The sequence below is a fragment of the Pantherophis guttatus genome, chromosome 1 (assembly GCF_059756535.1).
Source record: "Pantherophis guttatus breed Tessera chromosome 1, ASM5975653v1, whole genome shotgun sequence".
Classification (NCBI taxonomy): Eukaryota; Metazoa; Chordata; class Lepidosauria; order Squamata; family Colubridae; genus Pantherophis; species Pantherophis guttatus.
Window position 1 is genome coordinate 225,962,770 of NC_142063.1, and position 23,128 is coordinate 225,985,897.

The window sequence follows — 23,128 nt, forward strand, 5'->3', positions numbered from 1 at the left end:
ATTTTCACTGCAATGATAAGTGTTTTGCAGCTCTCAAATACCAAATGTAAAATTTTAATTTTAATTTTTTTATATAGAAAACCTGATGCTTTTAACTTTTTTAAAGAGAAAGATGACAAGAGTGGCTCCCGTAAGTACTTTGTCAAGCACAGTAATGGATCTCATCTCTCTTTTTACAGATGATATTTGGCTGAATTAAAAACATTGCTTTTGATATAACCCTTAAAAAATCTATAGAATATGAAAGTGCATGATGATCTACTGAGAAAATTCCAGACCTAAGGTTTTTTTTTAAAGAAACATTTTCCAGAGGATTCCCTTACCTTTACATCATGTGTATTTGTGTCTATGATTCTCTCTCTCTTTCTTGCTGTCTGTCTATCAATCCATCCATCCATCCATCCATCCATCCATCCATCCATCCCATTGTATTGCTTGCTAAATATCCAAACAAATTAATCTCTGAAAGCAAGAGCAACTGTTATGATTCAAAGATGAATAAACTGATTTAGAACAGTTAGCAAATAATGAAGTTTATTGGCAAATATATGAGCAGCTACTGGCCATATTGGAGAAGTCTGTAACTGTTCAATTTACAGTATGAAATGTTTCTCCTTCTTGCTGAACTAAATTCCCCAATTCCTGAAAGTGAATTTCTGAATATTATAATTCCAGTGTGATCTTCTAAAAGGTTTTCATTTCAGAAGGTTAGCTAGTGAAACAATGAATTGCTTTTAGCTTTCTTACAACAGGTCAACCCGCTGGTTCACTTACTTCCATCTTATCTACTAAAGCTGACAACAGGTTCAAGAAGAAGGTTTCTATCACCTGCTTTTTATTTCTTTTTTTAGTTGAAAATGTCAGGGGTCTTATCCATATAAATTTGGACTGTGCTACTGAGTTTTGCGCCTATTGTGTGGCTCTGGAGATGTCTTTTGTGACGTTAGCCCTTTGTAACACAGTCAAAACAATTGGGGGGGGACACTAAAAAACAGTTAAAGACTTATACTGTTTCCACCTTACACTCTGGGGGTTTCTACCATCACCCTCCTTTTCCAAAGCACTGAGGGAATGCAGTTTTTTTCCCCCCAAAAGTGCAACCAAAGTGTTTTAGACTACAGACTTAATGGGCATGAAAAGACCCTTCTCTACTTAGTCATCTATATTTCCTTCAATCAAATAACAATTGTTTTCTCTTCCTAATATTTCATATTTTTCATCTGTAGCTGTTTCTATGTTCATGATATATTATAGAAAAGGTGTTTTTTTTTAAAAAAAAAGCAACAACTATATGTTCTTTATGGGAGAGAGAGAAAAACAAGAGGGGGGGGAGGTAGAGAGAGGGAGAGAAAGAAAGAGAGAGAGAACACAATTGGATATGTGCCATTGTCCATTTTAAACTCATTCCAATAATAGCATCATTAACATAATAGATCTGTAAGATCATCAGGCATGATTGGAACCACCTATAGGCCTAGTAAAGATCTTGTTTTATGTAGGATGGCTGGATGGAGACAGGCAGGCAGGCAGGCAGAAACATGGATGTACCCTATCAGCTCTTCCTCTCATAATGGATTAGCATGGGATGGGAATGAAATAAGCATTAACTTCACCCGGGCTTCCTTGGGCCAATATCATCCAAACATGTTTTGTCTCATGTTCTAGACCAGGGGTGTCAGACTCGATTTCATTGAGGACCACATCAGGGTTGTGTTTGACCTCAGGGGGCCAGAGTGGGCATGGCCAGGGTGGGCATGGCCAGCTCGATGTCACTCATGTTGGGGGCACCTGTGGTGGCCTGAGCGCTCTGCCAGTAAAAACAAAACTGGGGAGGGCCACATGTGGCCCTCCTGAGCTTTGTTTTTCACTGGCAGAGGCACCACAGGCCAGTCTTTTGCTGTTTCCAGGGTGGCCCCGCAGGCCAGATCTAAGCACCCCATGGGCCAGATCTGGCCTGTGGGCCTTGAGTTTGGCATCCCTGTTCTAGAGTGTGCACATACGGCTTTTGTCCCGAGTTCTAGCTCAAATGGCTCCACTGCTCAACCTTCCTACAATTTCTCCTCACTGTCCTAGGTCCTCCTTGGGTCGTGGTATTTTTAACTTCCTACCAGAAGTATCCCTGTCAAAATTCTGTCACTGGATTTCTTCTCCTCCCTCTTGAGTTAAAATGTTTTTAAATACTGTGTGATGTGATACAGATAAGCCATTAAGAGGGAAAAAGTGGCTCAGAGTTATAGACAGCATCTATTTTTAGCAGAACTGCAAATGATACATTTACAGGGCCATTTAATTATTTCTTGTCCTTTTCCATAAAACCAGCTCATTTAAAACTGTATTCTTTTGCAAAGGTTAAAGACTCCAGTTTCCTATCTAGTAGTCATCAAGTTAATTTTAACAGATCCTGCTGTGAAGTACCTGGACTCTTAATTCCCTTCCTTATGCAGCCATATTCTATTGGCACCATGTCTTCTTTTTGATGCTCCCTTCAACCTCCATTGCTTGGAGGTTGGCCATTACAATGGTAATTTTATCTGAAAAAGCTCTGCCCATCAGAAAATTAGTTTTTTGTTTAATTCCTTTATATTATCAAGAATAGCTTTGGCTAAAAAGGAAGAGTTTATTTACTTATAATTTAGATTTAAATTATTTATTTATAATTGAGATGCATAAAGCTCCCCAACAACATTGACTCTGGGTGGAGTACAATTAAAGCCGATCCATACCTAAAACCAGAGAAAATTAATATAAGAGCAGAACATCCTACCATGCCCAGACAAACTCTATACACCAACCTGGGTGGGGCAGAATTTAAAGCTCTAAAGCTTATAAGTTGAAATTGCCTGAACTTTCAGGGGGTTGATCCTCCAGAGGCCAGTCACTGCAACAGAGAAGGTGTGCTTCCTAGGCCCCATCAGATGACATTGCTTGATAGAGGTAAGAGACAGAGACAGAGAAGACAGAAGTATCTGCTTAATAGAGGTATCTGCTTTCATGGATCTTATGGCAGTGGTGGGTTGCTACCGGTTCGTCCTGGATTGGGCAAACCGGTAGTGGTGGCAGCAGGAGGCTCCGCCCACCTGTCCGGACGCTTCTGTGCATGCGCAGAAGTGTCATGAGCGAGCGTGCGTGCACACACGAGTGAACCGGTAGCAAACTAAATTGAAACCCACTACTGTTTTATGGGGTAGGGAAAATTTTGAGAGGGAAATTGCTCCTCACTTAACCAGGTCAGGTCCCATTTAGTCTGACATGAAAGACTTATACATGGTAACCAACATATGGAATTACATGGTTGGAAAATGTAAGTCCCTCTGGCACCCACTCCTGTTTTCGTCAGATCGCATGTCAGGCCTGGCCACCTGTGATCAGCTAGCAAGCTTCAAACTAAAGTTACAAGGAAACCACTTAAAGTTTGTAGAGGAGCACTATTTAGGTGACCCTGAGGATACAGATAAATCTCCAAGTGCTTCAAGGACCCTCTAAAAGGATGCAAATGACCAGTGTTTGCAAGGAGTATAAATCCTTCCATTCCCCACTATCCTGTCAGAGCTGAAGAAGCTTCTTGGATAAAAAGTGAAATGTCTTCAAAAGAAAAACAAGAAAGTCCAGTTGCCTCCTGAAAAAAACATCTTTGGGAAACCGCTTAAACTTTCTCTGCCAGCATTGACCCTTGGGCTCAAATTGATTAAGTGTGCCTCTCCAGGAAGTCAGCCAACACCGGCATACAAACATAAACCAGAAACCACTCATGATGAGAGAAATCTCTTGTCACAAGACTACACCCTGATGCCAGATCCCTCACAAATTTGACACCAATAAAGAGATTTACCCACATCCACAGGATAAGGAACGGACCTTCCACAAGGCAGGAAAACCTCAATCTAACATATTTCGTATCAAAGCCCATTGTTACTGTAAGTACTATCACCCTCAGCTTTCTAACATCGTAGTCTAACTTCATTTTCTGTGCTCCACATTAAACTGTCAAATAAAAAAACACCTTCCTGTTCAAGCAATCGCCTAGCATGTTTATTTCTAATCCAGTTTGCATTTAAATCCAGAACCTTTTTTCTTCTAACAACATTCAGAAGCTCACTGATAACCAGTCTGTCTCTCTGTGTGTAGTATTGGCGTAACATGGGTATACTGAGATGTGCCCATAATTACTTATGTTACTAAACTATGGTCAAGTTGTAGCATCTGAGTGGTCTCCAAGAGCAGCCTCCTGCAGAGTTTATTGCAGTATTCCTTGCTATAATATAGGACACACACAATAATAAGTGACTTGAAGAATTTGTCTTTATAATACAATGGTCCTTAACTTAACTTAACTTAACTTAAATTTATTAACTTAAACTATCTGTTTAGTAACTGTTCGAAGTTACAATGGTATTGAAAAAAGTGACATACGACTATTACATTACCCCATGGTCCAGTGGTGGGCTGCCCCCAGTTCGCACTGGTTCAATAGAACCAGTAGTAAAACCAGCGGGAGGCTCCGCCCACTGACCCTGATGTCATCAGAAAGCTTCTGAGCATGCGCAGAAGAGCGCATGCGCAAGTGGCCCCATTGCGAACCGGTAGTAAAGATAAGTAGAATCCACCCCTGCCATGGTCATGTGATCAACATTCAGGCACTTGGCAATTGAATGTCAGGATTCCAAGTAACACCCCTAACAAAATCACACTCCAAGGCTTGAAGTTCCTCAAAGCTAACTTTTATTAGAGATGTCATATTGGAACATCTGGGCAAACCCGAATCTGAGAGCTTCCAGGTTTTCCACATCCAAAAGAAAGTTCAAGACCTTGCCCCTAACCCACAAGTCCACCACACGTCCAATCAGATACCCTCCAAAACAGAAGATACCTCCTCATTCTTCTCAACACAACTGCAAGGCACAATGGCCTTGACTTCTTATAAAGAATTTTATTTTGACTACATATCGTCTTCACTCTATACAATCCCCCCTCCCATTTTCCTACAGTAGAATTTGTGGCAGGCCTGAAGCCTGAAGGCCAAAGGTAGAAAAATGGCTTCCAGGTCTGACACTGAATTTATGACAGTTGCAGCATCCCAGGGTCATGTGATCACCATTTGTGACCACCTGAGCCAATTTCTGACAAGCAAATTCAATGGGGGGATGCCAGATTTGCTTGGTGACCTCATGATTCACTTAACAACTGCAATGATTCAGTTAACAACTGTGGTAAAAAAAAGTCATATCATCAATGTAACTCTCTTAACAACCACTTGGCCTGGCAATGGAAATTTTCATGCTATTTGCGGTTGTAAGAACTAACTGTAAATAGAACAGATTCTATATTCAGAACTTTCTAAGAAGCTACATGCTATGTTTGCAAGATTTATTAGCCTTCAAAATTGTATCCTAGCATCTGCTTTTTCACCATGGCAGTATTTTCAAGGAAAATAATTTATGCGGGCAAAGCAGGAGAAACTTTTCATCTTTAAAGCAGATCCGTTTGCAACAAAACACAACCTGAGGGGGAAAAAAAACTTGAACATAAGTGATAAATTACTTAGCGCCTTTTCGTTTGTACTCTAATACTTAGAGTAAATTATAATTGATAGGTTTACTAAGTGCCCTTTTGATCTAGGAGAAATGCCAGGTTATCAAAGGGGAACAGATATCTTAAGGACATGTGAAACTCCTAGAACAGTTTTATTACTCAACAGCACAACGAATCTCCCAACAGAACAAGGAAGTCAAATAAACAAACTGTATTATAATGTTTTAAAATATAGAGATCTAATCACATATTTTTATCTTCAACAGTTGCAAAGTAACTGCCTTTGTAATTGCCTTCTAAACTGTGCCTCCCATATAAGTAGTCTTGAAACCTTCATCTGGGCTTTTGCCCTCAGTGATTCAATCAATAAATAGACAAAAACAATCATTTGGATCTTATCAGGTTTTTTTTGGTAAGTACGTTAGGTGTTGTCTTCTACCCTAGATTCCCCAAGAATTCTTCAGAGAAATATATAATTTTTTATAATTTTATTTGTGGTTTTCCCAAATGTAATCTCCCTCTCTCCCTCTCCCCATCTCTTTCTCTCTCTCCCTCCCTCCCTCCCTCCCTCCCTCCCTCCAATTAATGAACACTTTTGTGACATGACCTTGTACTAAAGACTCCTCATATACAACTGCCATCTATATATGACATGATTATATATATTAACAGACAATAGCAATAAACTACATTTTTGTTTTCTGAAGCTACATCAATCAGAAAAAATATAGCTGGAATTAGAAGGTGAACATTTTCAAGTAGTTAAGTCACTCTTCTAGTACTGTCTCTAAAACCAATTGAATTAAACACTTTTCTAATTACTACATAATAGAAACCGATCTTAGTATTGAGCAATGTCTTATGAGTCTAAATTACATGGCATCAAATATTTTATTTGATTCTTGGTTTCCTTCTCTTGATTTCCTCTCTTACTGTTTAATTTGCTTAAACAGCTAAGAGTGTGTGTTGGCAATGTCGCATCGGAAGGTATCTTGTGATGTCATTTACATAATTGGATCACTGCAACCAAGAAAATTAAAGTACTGAGTGGGTAAATGAAGCGTATGAAGCTAAAGAAAAAGATAACTGAGGTACAAAAGAAGGAGTGTAATAACACTGAATAACATAGAATTGTCATTCTTCACAAAGACAAATGCAAGGCAGGATAAGTAGTTCCTCCTGAATTTTGCTTTAATTTCATTTACAGATTAGTGGTGCAATTAAATATATTATGCTATTTATTGCCACACAGAATCATAATCCACTAAAAGATGGCTTTGTATTTAATAATTGTACTTAATAAAATTATGAACTCCTTTCAGCTTTATTTCAAAGTGCAACATAGATAATGGAAACGTGAAATATAATACTTTTGAAATATATTGGTATTTTGCACAGAAAATTGTCACCAGAGGATTATGGGGTGTTTTATCTAGTTTTTTCGAGATGCGAGTAAGTCAAAGTAAAATTCACAATACTATCTTTATGCAATGAGAATGTGACAAATACCTCCTAGAACAGCCTAGAGAATGTTGAAAGCTTTGTGAAAATAAATATTTTCATTTCAACCCAATCCAGACCTGTACACACAAACTCACACACATCAACCCCATTATCTCCATCACGTCAAAGCTTTGCAAGGGAGGAGTTGCTTTCCAATCTGCCGCTGTTGTTTCTGCCCATTTAGGCAGTAATCCTGAACATCCTCCTTCGAGAGTAAATAAAATGAATTCTATGGATCTGATTTTATGAACTGCATTGTGACTCTTGTTTAATTAAAACTGTCAAATTTTTACAACCCGCACCCACCTTCTCAGAGGCACCATAGACGATGCCTCCTATTATAAGGCTTTCAGCGATTTGAATGCATCCTGATTTCTACATAAAATACACACATGGACAAGGACTTCCTGTCCTTGTCATTTTTTTCATCTTGTCACCGGTGTTTTGTCTGAATAGGAGGAAAGCATGGCAATTACATGCCAATTACCATGCTGGAGAGAACAGTTATCACCTAACACAAGTTTCCTGTGAGAATAATATCAGGACAATGGTTTCTTATGTAAAACTGAGCTAGGATGATACCATGTCACAAAAGTTTCTCAAGCTCTAAAAGTACTTGCTTTTTTAATAAATCAACTCATATAGAAACTCTGTTTAGCATTATATTCAGAAGCTGCAGGCAGTCTTGGGTTTCTTGCTCCCATGCAAACATCTGGAGAATTCTGGTCAGCTGAAATTAGGATGAGTTTAATTGGCATGCAATTTTTTTTTTCTGTAAGGGAAAAAAAAAGCTAAACTTTTTATATATGAATTCCTATTTCAGATGTACTGGTAATTAAAGACACAGTCATGTCTGCAATTTTGTTAGTCATCTAGAGCAGCAGTCACCAACTGGTGGTCCATGGACCACTGGTGGTCTATGAGAAAATTTTGGTGGTCCACAGAAAAATTATTTGCATTTTTATATTGCACTAAATCAGGGATCTTCAAACTATGCCCCTGGGCCAGATACATGCAATGAACGTTTGTGTTGCTGCAGAGAGTCTCCCCCTTCGGGGTCTTTTTGTGTGGGTTGGAGGGGACAGAAATTCCGACTTGGGGTCTGTTTTAGCCTCCTGGTGCAGGGCTTTGGGCAAAGTCTGGAGGGAAACGCCGCTGGTAGCAAAGAGCCGGAGGACCTTGTTCCAGTGGGACTACATCATGGCCTGGAACTTGCTGACCATCTCAGCCCACTGAGCCTCCAGGCGCCAGTACCTGCCCTTGTACTCCCTCAGCTCTTCCCTCTGCTTGGAAAGCCTATGCTCATAGTCCTCAGTGAGGTGCTTCTGCTGAGCCTCCTTCTCAGTCAGATCCAATTTGAACTGAGCTGTTTTGCCAACTCTTTCTCATGGTGGCTGCTTAGCTCCAACAACTGCTTCCTGTGGGGCCCTAAGGAGCCTGGGCGGGCAGGCAAGGAGTGTCTAGGAGGGGAGGGGCAAGTAGAGGCTGGTGAGGCACCCCTTGACATGAGTGACATCGAGTTGGCTATGCCCACCCAGTCACATGCCCACCTAGCCATGACCACCCAGCTGGTCATTAGGCAGATCATATTAGTGGTCCGTGAGATTTAAAATTATGAATTTAGTGGTCCCTGAGGTCCAAAAAGTTGGTGATCCCTGATCTAGAGTACTATTCATTGGTGGAAAGGCAAGATAGAAACATAGATTGTCAACTTTCTTAGAGCAACATGAGCCGTGGCAGTGCAGTGGTTAGAGTGCAGTACTGCAGGCTACTTCTGCTGACTGCCGGCTGCCTGCAATTTGGCAGTTTGAATTTCACCAGGCTCAAGGTTGACTCAGCCTTCTGTCCTTCTGTGGTCAGTAAAATGAGGACCCAGATTTGTTGGGGGCAATATGCTGACTCTATAAACTGCTTAGAGAGGGTTGTAAAGCACTGTGAAGTGTTATATAAGTCTAAGTGCTATTGCTTGCTATTGCTAACATTCAAGGAAAATAGTTGATCTGATTATGGGTCATTCAGATAACACTGATTAGTCACTAACCATTGACCAGGATGACAGGAGTTGGATTTCAACCACTTAAATTATATAATTCCTGGTTTTGATGGATTGATTATGCAGCATCAAGTAACTGTCATCTCTTAGCAACCACACAAATACATTCAGCTCTCTGATGGGAGCTAATTATATCAGTTCTTGCCACTAAATCACTGGATACCAAGAGCCTTAATCATTATATAGGAATGACTCATAATCATTCTAGATAGTTCTCAGCAATGAAGGAATTGTTTAAGCTCAAGGAGTACCATTCAAGAAGCTCCAGAAAATAATTAGCCCTTTGCTGTATTCCATAGCCTTTATAAAAAACCCCATAAATTTCAATTTGTTTTGCAAAAAACTATGCAACAAACAACTCAATCTATATGGATTTTTCTGGTTATAGATAAGCAGACAACTGACCTGCAGTAAAAAGTTCTTCCAGGGCCGTCAATGCATTTCCCTCCATTGAAGCAGAGGGATGAGTTCAGCAGCAGTTCAGTGCAAATGTCAATATCCACCTCACAAAATTCACCTCTGTATCCACTCAAGCAAATGCACTCGAATGCATTGACCAAATCTTGACAAGAGCCACCATTAAGGCAAGGGGATGATTCACATTCCTGATGAGATAAATGATAATAAATTGATCTCAGAGCTTTGAAGCATTATACAGCTTTGTGGGAACAGATCTCTATTCTATCTGGCACCAAGAATTCTACTCTTCATCAGGAAATCGTTTTGTATTTATGTCTTTGAATTAAGCCACTGTTCTCATGTCAATAAGTGTAGGCTTGAGTATATGTTGGCTATAGATTTTTATAGTAATACGTGACAAGAATGGAAGATTAATCCCTAGAAATCTAACCCACTTCCATTTCTAACAATGAAAGAAGGGGAAGTAACCTTCACATTGATGACAGGATGAACAAATTTGCCAAGCCTGATTTATATAGTTTTATTTATTTAGAGGGATGCGGTGGCTCAGTGGCTAAGATGCTGAGCTTGTCGATCGAAAGGTTGGCAGTTCAGCAGTTCGAATCCCTAGTGCCGCGTAACAGGGTGAGCTCCCGTTACTTGTCCCAGCTTCTGCCAACCTAGCATTTCGAAAGCGCATGAAAAATGCAAGTAGAAAAATAGGGACCACCTTTGGTGGGAAGGTAACAGTATTCTGTGCGCCTTTGATGTTTAGTCATGCGAGCCACATGACCATGAAGACGTCTTCGGACAACACTGGCTCTTTGGCTTTGAAACAGAGATGAGCACTGCTCCCTAGAGTTGGGAACGACTAGCATATATGTGTGAGGGGAACCTTTACCTTTACTTATTTATTTAAGCTTTTCGAAGATTGTAGAAAGTTACAAATATAAAGCAAGGAAAAAAAACACATCTGTAGAAAGATTTTTAAGTAATGTTTTTCCTTTGCCTTTGTTTCCCACCCACTAACTTAAATATTTGCACTTTTATTCTGAACACCAGGAGTTATTGCTAATATCTGTAAGTCATTTTGTCTGTTTTTAAATTGGTCTCATGATTCTTTCCCCATAAACTATATTCCAAAGATGTAAGTTTCACATGCTGTGTGATATATAGTATATAAAGAAGTCATTCCTGCTTAATTTGGTTAGACTCCTGTCATGGATATATAGTATACAGCCAATTTTGCTATCACTGCATACTCTCCAGTTTTGGTCTATTCATTGCATCATTGGCAGGGTTTTTATTTTCCCACATTGGGTCAAATTTGTCTTTGTAGCTGTCGGTATGTAACTTAGCAAACTGACATTTTACATCTATATTTTCTGGAATTATACCTAATAGAAATATTTGTGTTATTAACTCACATTTTTAGAATTTTCTGAATATATTCATTATTCTTCCTGGTAGATTCGAGTTTTGTAATCCCCTAATATGAAAAAAATGTTCCTTCTCTGTTGTGGTATTTGCAATATTTATTGTTATATGTTTTGTCTATCTTGGTAATTGTTTATAGCATTACAAAACAGCTGTAAAACATTTTATACTAATTTTCCCTTAAATTGCAGATTGGAGTAAACATTATTGATTTTTTTTCCCATTACTCTCCCTATTGTTGTACTGTGATTTCTTCTTTGAAGTTCTGCATTCACTTTACTATACAATTATTCATTTTTTATTGTTTTCATCAATTGTCTTATTGTGCTCTTTGGTTGCATAATAGTTAATATTACATCAATTGCATAGCATTTTATCTTGTATTCCTTGTATTTTTTTCCCATCGTATTGGCTGGCACCCTACTATTGTTAAAAAATTATAGGAATAACTGTTGGACAATGAATTCAATTAAAGAGACACAAACAATTTCAAGAAGCGTGCATAACTTTGATTTACAAAGGAGGAGGTCCAGAGAAACTTCAATCATACAGAACAATTTCTCTGCTGAATGTTGATTGTAAGATATTCACTACAATATTAGCTGAATGTCTATGGAATTGTGTTTCTGAAATAATACATGCAGATCAAACAAGTTACATTCCCAAAAGGAAGGTAAAACACAACATCAGAGGTGGGGGGGATACATATACATACACACACACACACACACACACACACACACACACACACACACACAGTATCTGTGGCACAGCAAGGACTACAGTAAATGGAACACTCTCCACAGGTTTTCCAATTAGTTAAGATGCAGATCTTAAGGAGTGTCTACTCTCTACTTCACTATTTGTAACTACTTTAGAACAGAAACAAATATTTGGGATCAAAAGTCTAATATATTTAGTTTTGCAGATAATTTAAAAATCTGTGAAAATTCACACTAATGCCCATTTCTCTTTTATTATGCCTATTTTCCTTAATATGTACATTTTACAAGCAATTTTCAGGACTTCTGTGCATTCAGGCAGACTCCTTTCCTTTCAATAGGTTTTTTTTTTCTTTTGTGCAATCTTACCTATATACACATTTTTTTTTTTAAAGGAGTGGTGTTGTAGAATGCAACACAGAGTTAAGAACAGTGAAGACTTTGGTGCATTGTGTGGATGACATCTGCAATTGGCAATAAAAAAAAAACCCATCTATAAAGCTTTTGTTTATACTGCTTACATTGTTGCTTCTAGTGTGCAGTTTGCAAACCACCATTAAGAATGCATTCACAACACCAGTGGAAAGTTTTGTTTTTAGAAAATGATGAAAAGTATTTCTCTCCATTACGGCATTTGGGCATGTTCAGGCACAGTGAAATTTTCCTCAACATTGAATAATGCTCTGTTCGAGATAAGATTTCTTTAACAATACAGCATCTATTTCCTGTGTATTAAGCTTCACTTACACTTTCTTCACTTTCGTATATCTATACCAAACTTGGGCATTTTATGGCCCGCGGATGGTCCCTGTTGGCATTAGGAGGTGAGGTATCGGTGGTAGGTGGCAGAGATTGATAGCATTGGGGGTGGAGGGTAGGGTGGTAGTAGCAGTGGTGAGATGGTGGTATCAGGGGCTGGAGGTGGTGGTGTTGGCCCCCCACAAGCTCTCAGTTTCTCACGTGGCCCCTTGGGAAAATTAATTGCCTACCCCTGATCTATAACCAACTTTAATTATTGATTTATTAATCATAGCTGCCCATCTCAATTTAAAATATTGGATACAGTACATTTTGGACCTATTTAAGGTTTTATATGGAAATGTGAAGTACTTTGTAAAGTTCTGTACTTTAAGAAATGAAACTGGGCTCAGTTGGTGGCAGTTATTTATACCGCCATTAATCTTATATTAATTAGGAATAAAGTGGGAGTTGGATCCAGATTTGGATTTCTTTTGTTTGAGGATATAACTACATTACATTTACTGTTAGTTCTCATCTAATGACCATAATTGAGCCATAATGTCGATTTTAATTGACATAATTAAAATTACTGTTGTAAGTCATTGTGGTTGTAAGGTGAAGCACCCACATGACTGGAAGCAATTTTCTGGTAATTTTTGCAGCAGTTGTTAACCAAATCCATTCATTTGAATGGATGTTTATTGCTACAAATACTGGAAAGTGGTAAAAAATAATCACAAATCACATAACTGCAGAATGCCATAATGCAGTGGTTCTCAACCTTCCTAATGCCCTGACCCTTTAATACAGTTCCTCATGTTGTGGTGACCCCCAACCAGGGGTGGGTTCTAATTTTTTTTTACTATCGGTACTATGGGCGTGGCTTATTTTGTGGGCGTGGCTTGGAGGTCATGTGACTGGGTGGGTGTGGCTAGCTGGTCATGTGACCTGGTGGCCATGGCTATGTGTATAGGGACTACTCAGAGGGCTGAAAAAAGTCATTTCTGACAGGTCCTCGGACTTTTGATTGGTCCTCACACTTATGACCATCCTCACATTTATGCCTGTGCAGCATTCTTAACAACCATGTCACTCATTTCACAACTGCTTCTCTTCAACATGGTATAAGATAGGGCAAAAAACATAAAATGTGAGGACAGTCGTAAATTCGAGGACTGGTCTCACCCTCACCCTTCGCAGAGGGTGAGGGTGAGTGAAGGTGTAGAGGGGGGCGAGAGAGGGCTTTGGCAACCCCTGTGAAATGGCCATTCGACCCCCAAAGTGGTCGCGACTCCCAGGTTGAGAACCGCTGCCATAATGGGTCGTAAAGTTGATCCATCCAACATATGACCATGGGGTTCAATGAAACCATTTATGATGGCTGGGAGTGTTTTATTGGCCATAAAACACCCATTCCATGGCCAGTCTAACTTTGTAAAACATTTGATCATTAAATGAGAATTACCTATAAATACTGTATGGTAACATTATGGGAGATGAATTACTTACAATATATTTAACAAAATGCTCTTTTTGAGCAATTTTGGCAGATCATGTCATGGGCTTAACATTTGTAGGCATGTAGGGTCAAAAATCAAATAGAATTTGAAATATCTGTCAAAACAGAGTCCAGTTGTGAAACAGGTGGGAGAATTAAGCATAATCTGTTAGTTTCAAGGCCTTTTATCTGGTTAAAATGTACAGAAAACTAGATTTGTCTTTGAAAGATGCATACAAAAAGAAGGCATCATAATATGCTTTTAAAAGAAATGAATCTTGTCCTCTGGTTCTAGGTACCTTTTCTTCCCCACCTACTGTAAGCTTTGAGTAACAGTACCTGTTAGAATTTTCCCCCCTTCTCTCTTTTGAGACATTTCAACATTGAGCTCAACAGAAATGATAGTAATAACATGTTTTTTTCACCAAAAACTTTAAAATACTTAATGATACCTCATCATGACCGTAGGGCTACCTGGAACACAAAATTATACAAGACTGAATCACAAGCTGAATAAGGTTGTGATTTGCCCCATTCTTTTGCAACAGGTTAGTGTCTGTCTGCCAAGCTTCTGAAATAATAAATCTAAGTACCTTAGGTGAAATAATTTTTGCAAATTAGTATAGACACATTGCTTCCACGTTCAGAAAAAACCCAGTGAATATTTTAAAGTAAATCAGTGCACTAATAAACAGATTTCCTTGTGACACAGGAGTTATTTTTACTTAAATGTATGCAGTTATTTTTACTGAAATGCAAATGAATCCAAAAGGGACTATATGAAAACAATGTGCTTTCTTACTCAGAATTCCAGCTGGGAAATGTAGGGTGATTTATTACAAAACATTATATAAAGTAATTGAATTATACATCCCATGAGAAGGCTGGGATACTTTGCATACTATTAAAAATAAACCTCAACCCTATAGTCTGCACTAAATTAATTAAAATACTTGATGAAGCCTACTAAGTCAATTTTGTTTTTAAAAAATCAGTCTTTCTTTTGAAACAGCAGTTTCCAATTAGTGTCATTCTATTTTTATGAACTTAAAAAAATACTTTATTTCTTTTTTCCTACTCATTTTCTTCTAGCTTGTTAGCACTTCAAACTATTCTTATAGTTTTCTTCCTTGTGTATTCTATATGTGAAATTTGTAGGGAGCAAATCACTCTGAGTTAATCATTCACTGGAAAAAAAACATTTCAATCATTGGGAAGTTTTAGAATGATAAATAAAGCTAGGCATAAAGACACACACACGATATAGAAGCAAAATACAAACTGTTTTGATAGTTAATTTCAAATGAAGGAGGGTTATATTTGTAAAAAAAAGCCTTATTTCAGATTTCAAAATACCTTCTTGACACTTCCCACTGACTTCCTAAATTACTAGAAAATGACAATTATTGCTAAATAACTAAATATTAGTTATAGTAGGTGGGTTATTTTCAAATGAGAGATGCTTAAATCCTAGAAAGCCGACAGGTAATATACTTTCACTAACACTGAGAGGTCTTAAAGATAATTTACTTCACTTGATGACATTGGTGAAGCTCCTGAATTTTAGAGGAAGAATAACATTAGAAGCATGCAGACTCCTTTTTGGCACTAAATTTTCCCCTTTCCTTGCTGGTCTTAAAATCCTTGATACCCTCCAACGTTGTACTAGAGAATTCCAGTTCAACGAGACACCCTGGAGGATTGAGGTGAGAGTGGGACAGGTTTTCCATTTCTATATACAGTACTGTTGTCAACGTTTTTATTCTAAAATAAGAGGGAGAACCTTTGGCCTTCAGATTCAATCTGTCTCATAGGCCCTGTCTCAAATTTTTCCAGTTCCAGAACTATCAGTGTAATAGATATGAAAATAGAAAAGAATGAGCTGTGTTTAAGTCAGGGGTGGGTTCTACTTACCTTTACTACTGGTTCGCAACGGGGCCGCATGCATGTGCTCGCTTTGCGTGTGCCCACACACACTCTTCTGAGCATGCGCAGAAGTGTTCTGATGACGTCGGGGTCGGTGGGCAGAGCCTCCCGCTGGTTTTACTACTGGTTCTATAGAACCAGGGGCAACCAGGGGCAACCCACCACTGGTTTAAGTTTCTTGAAAACATATAGAAATGGTTTGGCTGGATAGAATTTCAAATAATCCAAGCAGACTACTGGCTTGTGAGATGCCAATCATTTTGAATATCTGTTTTTTTTCCTCCCAAGCTTGACAACTTTAAGATGTGTGGACTTCAACCCTCAGAATTCCCTAGACAGCATGCTGACTGGGGAATTCTAGGAATTAAAGTCCATACACTTTAAATTACCAAGTTTGAAAAACACTAATTATTTACATACATACATACATACATACATACATACATACATACATACATACGTGTAAAAACTTTTTGCTTTTGAAAAGGCATCTTTTCCCACGTTTCCTATATTTAGTTTCTGAGGAAATATACACATTAAGATAGTTGTGCTAATAGAACAGAAGGAATCAGCATCTGTTCCTTAATGGATTAAGTTACAAGCTCTGCAGAAAATGTAATGCCTCTTTTGGAACAAATGAGAAAGGGAAATCCAATAAGTCAGATTCCCCGAAGAAAAATCACAAACGTTAACTGAAGTAATTACAATGGGACACATTTCTGAAGAAGAACAAAGCTGAGAGTTTGGGTAGAAGACTCTCATTCCAGGGGTGAATGGAGAAAAGTGAAGTCCTTTAGCATTTCTGGCTCCTCCCTAACCAAACATAGATGTGAAGGATTAGACCCACAGGACCAGTGTACATATTTATTATGTATTATGCATTTTTATTCCTCTCTGAAGATATAATCCCAGAACGGTTGGCAGCAAAGAATAAACTAATTACAATGAAAATTTAAAGCACGCACACCCATAAACAATACACTAGAAAGCACAAAATGAAAAAAGAACATAGAGCAGTTAGCAAGATTAAGAACCATTTTTAATGTAGAAATATGATTTTACCTAGTCACTTTAGCTGGGTTTTCACTCCGTAATGTCAAAATCCAGAACCCCACATAATGGCTTAATTCAATGTATGAACCCATCTATTATCTGAATGGGATTGTACTGAGTCAAGATATAAATCCAGGAAAAAATCAGAAAATAAACCATGGTGTGGTCCCAGGGACTCTTTCAAAGGGAAGAAAAATTGTCCAACAGTTTCTTGGGAAGGGAGGCTACCAAGGAGCCTTGGTAGTACAGTGGTTTAATGCACCCTGTTATTAACACAGCTGCCTGCAATTTCTGCAGGTTCGAATCTTACCAGGCTCAAGGTTGACTCAGCCTTCCATCCTTTCTAAGGTAGGTTAAATGAGGACCCAGTTTGTGGGGGCAATAAGCTGACTTTGTATAAATATACAAAAGGATGAAGGCTATTGCTTAACGCATTGTAAGCCGCCCTGAGTCTCTGGAGAAGGGTGGCATATAAATCAAATTAAAATAAAAATAAAAATAAAAAAACATTAGCAGAACTAGAAATGGTAAGCCAGACATTATGTTGGAAACTTGGCCAGTATTTTGCACCCACTACCGTACCTAGCACTATTCTGAGGCAAAGTGGAGTGAGAGATGCAGTTGCTATACATACATTTACTATAATGAATACTCATACAACACAGATACAGGCACGCATCACACATCATACATACTGTCATGGTGGTGATTTTTTTTGAAAAAAGTAGATGTCTTTGATTTCAGATCTCGAAAAGGTTGTCAGAAAAGTGCCTTTTGAGACACTTTAGTAAAGGTAAGTTCCCCTCGCACATATGTGCTAGTCGTTCCCGACTCTAGGGGGTGGTGCTCATCTCCATTTCAAAGCCGAAGAACCAGCGCTGTCCGAAAACGTCTCCGTGGTTATGTGACCGGCATGACTAAATGCCAAAGATGCACAGAACGCTGTTACCTTCCCACCAAAGTGGTCCCTATTTTTCTACTTGCATTTTTTATGTGCTTTCGAACTGCTAGGTTGGCAAAAGCTGGGACAAGTAATGGGAGCTCACCCCATTATGCGGCACTAGGGATTTGAACTGCTGAACTGCTGACCTTTTGATTGACAAGCTCAGCGTTTTAGCTACTGAGCCACCGCATGCCTGGTTTGAGACACTTTAGTGAACTTCCAAAAGCAGGCTCTTTTGGATCTATCATCCCAATGCACTCCAAAGACAGTTTAGAATGCAAGAACTAAGAAATATAAATTATTTTCTATGTTCATTCCCCTTTCCAGTGAAACAATATTGTAAACCTTTTGTCACAGTTAAATTTCCTGTGCATTATCCTGGCTTTTAATATTGAGCAGAGGAGCTGTATATCCTGACCTTCTGAGACGAAGGACATTTGAAGCTGACACTTTATAGTTAGCACTGAATATTGGTTGCCTGCTTATATAGCAATGGAACTGACCATAAGGGTAATGGTGTGTTTTTTTAAGCTTCCCTTTCAGAGCCTTTTACGTGCTGAAGTTGCCACATGCACAAGATCATGCATTAACGGAACTCAAATTCTTAATGAATTGATAAGATGAGCTACTAAAATCAAAAGAAATAGAACTTCACAAGGCAAAAAGTATGAATTATCCTAGAATGCTAACTGGAGATAGTAAATAATTGTTTAACTGCTCTTGTACTATTGAGGTATTTTATAGAACAAAACTTCTAATATGAAATCCTTTCTAGAGCAAGTGTATTACATATATAATCAATTAAAGTTTTAATAAAAACACTGAAACTATCTGAGAATGAGGCTAGCTGGCTAATATCTACAAAACAGAAATTTTATTAGATACAGATACTTTTATTTTAAACAATGGATTGTCTGCACTGTAACTTTTTTGTTTGCATGCTTTTATGCAGGCATGCATGCCTCTGTCTTTCTGCCTGCGTCATTTCTAGAGCCCTCTGACACCAGATCTATTCTGGGCATCTTACAAATTTAAAAAAAAGAAAAAAAAAAGAGGAAACTCACAAAATCAGAAAATAATAATAGTCATCAACAAGGAACAGTAATAAAAAAAAAATCTCCCTTTTATAATGCCCATGATAAAAGGGTCTGGCAGCCATTTACCCCAACCCCAAAAGCCAGGTTTTCAAGACATGCTTAAAGGCATGCAGGATAGCATCATTTTGAATTTCTCAGGTGGATACTGGTCAGGTCCTGTCCAGTTACACTGTTTAGTCAATGGAACCCAGAACATGACTGTTCTGTCTTGCTTGTACAGAATGGACAGAAATCATGAGAGGTGGTCCCTCAGGTAAGTAGGCCCTATGCCATGTAGAATTTTATAAATAATAACTGCCATTCGAGTTGCACCCAGAAGCTTAGCGGTAACCAGTACAATTTGCAGAACAGAGATGTTATATGAATATAACAAGACCTGCCCATAAAGGCTCATGCCACTGCATTTTCAACCAATGGCAATGACTCTGAATGGTGTTGTGGCCTGCCGGTGGCCAGCAGAGTTGGACAGTGAGGAGGTTGGGGAGGAACATGGGCCAGTCCTGGGGGCTGGAGAAAGCTCGGACGAGGGCTCTGCGTCGGAGGCTGAGAGGGAGCTAGACAGCAGTGAGGCAGAGGAACAGCTGGAGCCCATTCCCAGTGTGCGCATGCACAGAGCTGCCAGAAGACAAGAACAACTAAGAAAGCAGGGTCAATTTGGGAGTAAAGCCACACCTTGGAGATGACTGGCCCCTCCCATAGGAAACAAAAGAGGAGAGAACGGGGAGGGGGCTTTTGCAAGAAACAATTCATTCGTTCAGTCATTTCAAGAGTGGAAAGTTCTGTTTGTGACTCTAAGAGGCTCTGTGCCAAGTATTGTCTTACACTGTGTTGGATCAGGCGATAGAAGAGACAGGACACAGCTCTCACAGTAACAGCAGCTCTTTATTAGAAGATCAGTAACGCAGCAGCCAGCTCGTCTGACAGCTTGCCCTTTTATAGGGAGCTGTCAGGTGGCTTGGCCAATGAGCTTTAAGTATTTTCCCACCGGTTTGGCGGACCTGAGTGGAGCCTATGCTCCACTCCTATTTAGTATACAACACCCTGCACCCTGCATTTGGACACAAGTTACATGGCAGCTTGCCAAGCGAGATAAGGTGTGTTGATAAATATTCCTTTGAAAAACTGTTTGGACAAGCCTTGATGACTGTGAATGAAAGTAATTCACAGTCATGTAAATAAAAGAGGTTTTGCCAGGATCAAGACTCTGCTTCCTGCTTTTTAAAGTAGCCTAGGTCAGAACAGATCGGTTATATTAAAACCAACAAAAATAAATCAACAATACAGCTAATAAATGATCAACCAATTCAATTTATAAAAAAGAAAGTAATATCCATTTAACCAGGAGAAACTGCTTAATCTCCCAGTCCATAGGCCTGGGGAATATCCAGGTTTTTAAAAATTTATGGAAGGCTAACAGGTCAAAGCCATTCCTATCTCCAGAGGGATGCTCTCCAGAGAGCAGGCACTGCAATAAAAAAAGCAGCACTTCTGATTCCACATATTATGTCCCAGGTGGTCTTTCCTAGCCAGAAGGGATATGGATCTAACAAACAGGTGGTCAGAGAAACAATGCCAAAGATTCTGCCCATTTTCTCATGACAGACAGAATTAAGCATTCTCAGTGAACTGAGCCAAACCAGACCTTCATCACCTTGATCTGAATAATCCAATCTGTCCAACTCTGAGCCACTTTATTCAACAATGTCTAGAGCATTTTTCTCATTGTCCACTAGATTATAGTATGCTGTGCTCCATCCTTCCATAAAAAAGAATTTGTCACCCAAAGAAAAGACCACTGGATCTTCAAGTCCAGCGGAGATTTCTACAAATGGAATGATGAGAAAGATGTATCTTTCTAGCCCAAAGGCTCTTCTAGTTCTTCATAGATTTCAGGGATCTTCTGGAACAATGTCAGAAGAGGTGGAGGGGGCTTCAGGAGAATAGAGATTGCTGAATTTGACCAGACTGTTCTGGAACATGGAAATTTTAGAGACTGCCAGCTCCTATGAACTTTCTTGTAGTTCAAGAGCAGCAAACTTTATATTTATTATTTTACTCAAAGGTGCAAACTAGTGAGTTCTGGACCACAGTGTTAGATAAGAAGTAGTAGTCTTGTAGTTCATGCAAAGTTTCCTTATGCTTATTTAAAGAAAACAACTCCAAATTATACCTTTAAATGCCATACAGTTTGAGTTCCAGAATATATCACCTTTATCCCAAAATGTATGGGTTTGACTAAATCTCATATGTTTGACAGTCCTCTGTCTTAAAGAGAATACTTACATTAACATTAAGTTCACATCTTGAGCTGGTCCACCCAGGAACACAGCTGCATCGATATCCATCTATGAGATCAATGCATCTGAAAAAGAAAGTACTGTTTTATATACGACCCAAAGTAATTTTTGTGTTTGAGACGAAATACCAAGCATATTATTTTGCTATGCCTATAACACCTGAGATTAATTCTGATATGTTTCTGATTTCTGATTTCAACAAGTTTATGTTGAAAACCCTTCCTGTAGTATTTTCACACCATATATATTGGCCTCTACTTCCCAAAACAAATAAACAAACAAACAAACCAAAACATGTTTCAATCTGCCAGAATGCAAAGAGTATGGGAAGCCAACGTTAAGAATATTAACATCTAATTTCAATCATTTATTGAAAATTACTGTGTGTCATTACATTCAAATGAAAGAAGAAATGAGATAATGTACCACCATATTGCACTAGCTTAAACTGGCAACACCTGTTATCCATTAGCTGTGCCTATGCTTTGATTTTATGGAATAATATAATTTGAAATATCTGCAACAACCTTTCCAGACATTAAATTTTAAACATTGCTAGCCCTTTTTTTAAAAAAACAACAACAGGGTAATAAAAGTAAAAAAATAATAATACCAAGAATCACCTTCCATGAAGACAAGGTGTTGAGGAACATTCATCAGTATTTGTTTCACATTTTATGCCAGTAAAACCACGTTGGCAATGACAGTTGTAATAGTTGATGTGATCAACACAGGTTCCATTGTTGAGGCAAGGTGCTGAGGCACACTCATCTATATCCACTTCACACTGCTTACCTGAAACACAGTTTTATGAAAGGAAAAGTAACGTTTCTTGTTTGTCCTGTTTTGAGTCTTTAAGAGAGGACTGATTCTTTATTAGTTTTTTTAAAAAATCCTTTTGTAGACATATTTTTTAAAAAAGAGCCTAAATACAGACCTGCAATCTACTTTACAGTTAAGTTACCATACATAATAGTTCTTTTTAAGTTAAGTTACCACACACAATAGTCCTTAGAGTAGCTCCAAGTTCTTTGAATGCTATACGTGCAACTGAAAATGTTAGATCAGGCGCAGGAAATGAAGACGTGACCAGCTCGATACATTAAGTAACTTTATTAGCTACAAAAGTAACAAGACAAGACTGCAGGCGCGCTGCTGGGGCTCTCCTTATATTCGCTCCCGGCAGACGCACCGCCCCTTGACAGGGATTCAAATCTCCCGCCCGATGGCTCGCAGCCAATCCGGGCGGATGTCCTTATAAGGACATAACACTCCTCCCCCCTTAGTCCGAACTGTCAATCTCGTTCACAAAAGTCACGTAATCGCGCAGGTACGTAGGACACCTCGGCACCCTAGCTGACCTGCGCAGTCTCACTTCTTCTCCGTCTCCAGCCTGGATGGATGGGGCTCCTTCGTCTCCTGGTTCCCTCTCCGGAACCGGGCTCGGTTCGGTTGTCGAGTGAGCGGGGTCACCCCCAGCGCCTCCGGCCGGACCACAGACCTTGGGTGGCTGGTTCTGTTGGTCTTCCTCCTGGCCTGTGGATCTATCGCCTCGTCTCGATTGCTCGGTTCCGACCCGGGAAGAGCGTCTGAGTCTCGGTAAGTCTGTCGCTTGCTCTTCCCTGGTCTCCCGGGAGCTGCGGTTCGGTCGTGGTTCGGCCTGCTGCCGGTTGGGTGGTGGTTCCGCTCGGTGCCCTCCGGTCCGCTGGTCGCGGGTGGTGCTGGCTTGCATCGTGTTGTCCGACCTCGCAGGGGTGGCGTTGGTCCCCTCGGTTGGGTTGGCGTTGGTCTACCCCGTCTGGTTGGTGGTGGTCGACCCGGTCGGGATGTTGTTGCGGGACTATCTCTGCGGGGCGGCGGAGGTCTCCCCTGCCGGGGTGGTGTAGGTCTCCCTGGCCGGGTTGTTGTTGGCTTTCCCTTCCCCCTAGTC

General features: G+C 39.4%; 1 protein-coding gene across 1 annotated transcript in view; it reads right to left on the reverse strand.

Annotated features, from left to right (window-relative positions):
• EYS (EGF-like photoreceptor maintenance factor) overlaps nucleotides 1–23,128 on the reverse strand; it is a 765,120-nt gene that overhangs the window by 425,748 nt on the left and 316,244 nt on the right. Inside the window, exons 23-25 of the mRNA XM_087882471.1 lie at nucleotides 21,822–21,993; nucleotides 21,185–21,263; nucleotides 9,491–9,690 (exon numbers count right to left, since the gene is read on the reverse strand). Of these exons, the coding sequence (XP_087738597.1) occupies nucleotides 9,491–9,690; nucleotides 21,185–21,263; nucleotides 21,822–21,993 (451 nt within the window). The remainder of the gene's footprint in view (nucleotides 1–9,490; nucleotides 9,691–21,184; nucleotides 21,264–21,821; nucleotides 21,994–23,128) is intronic.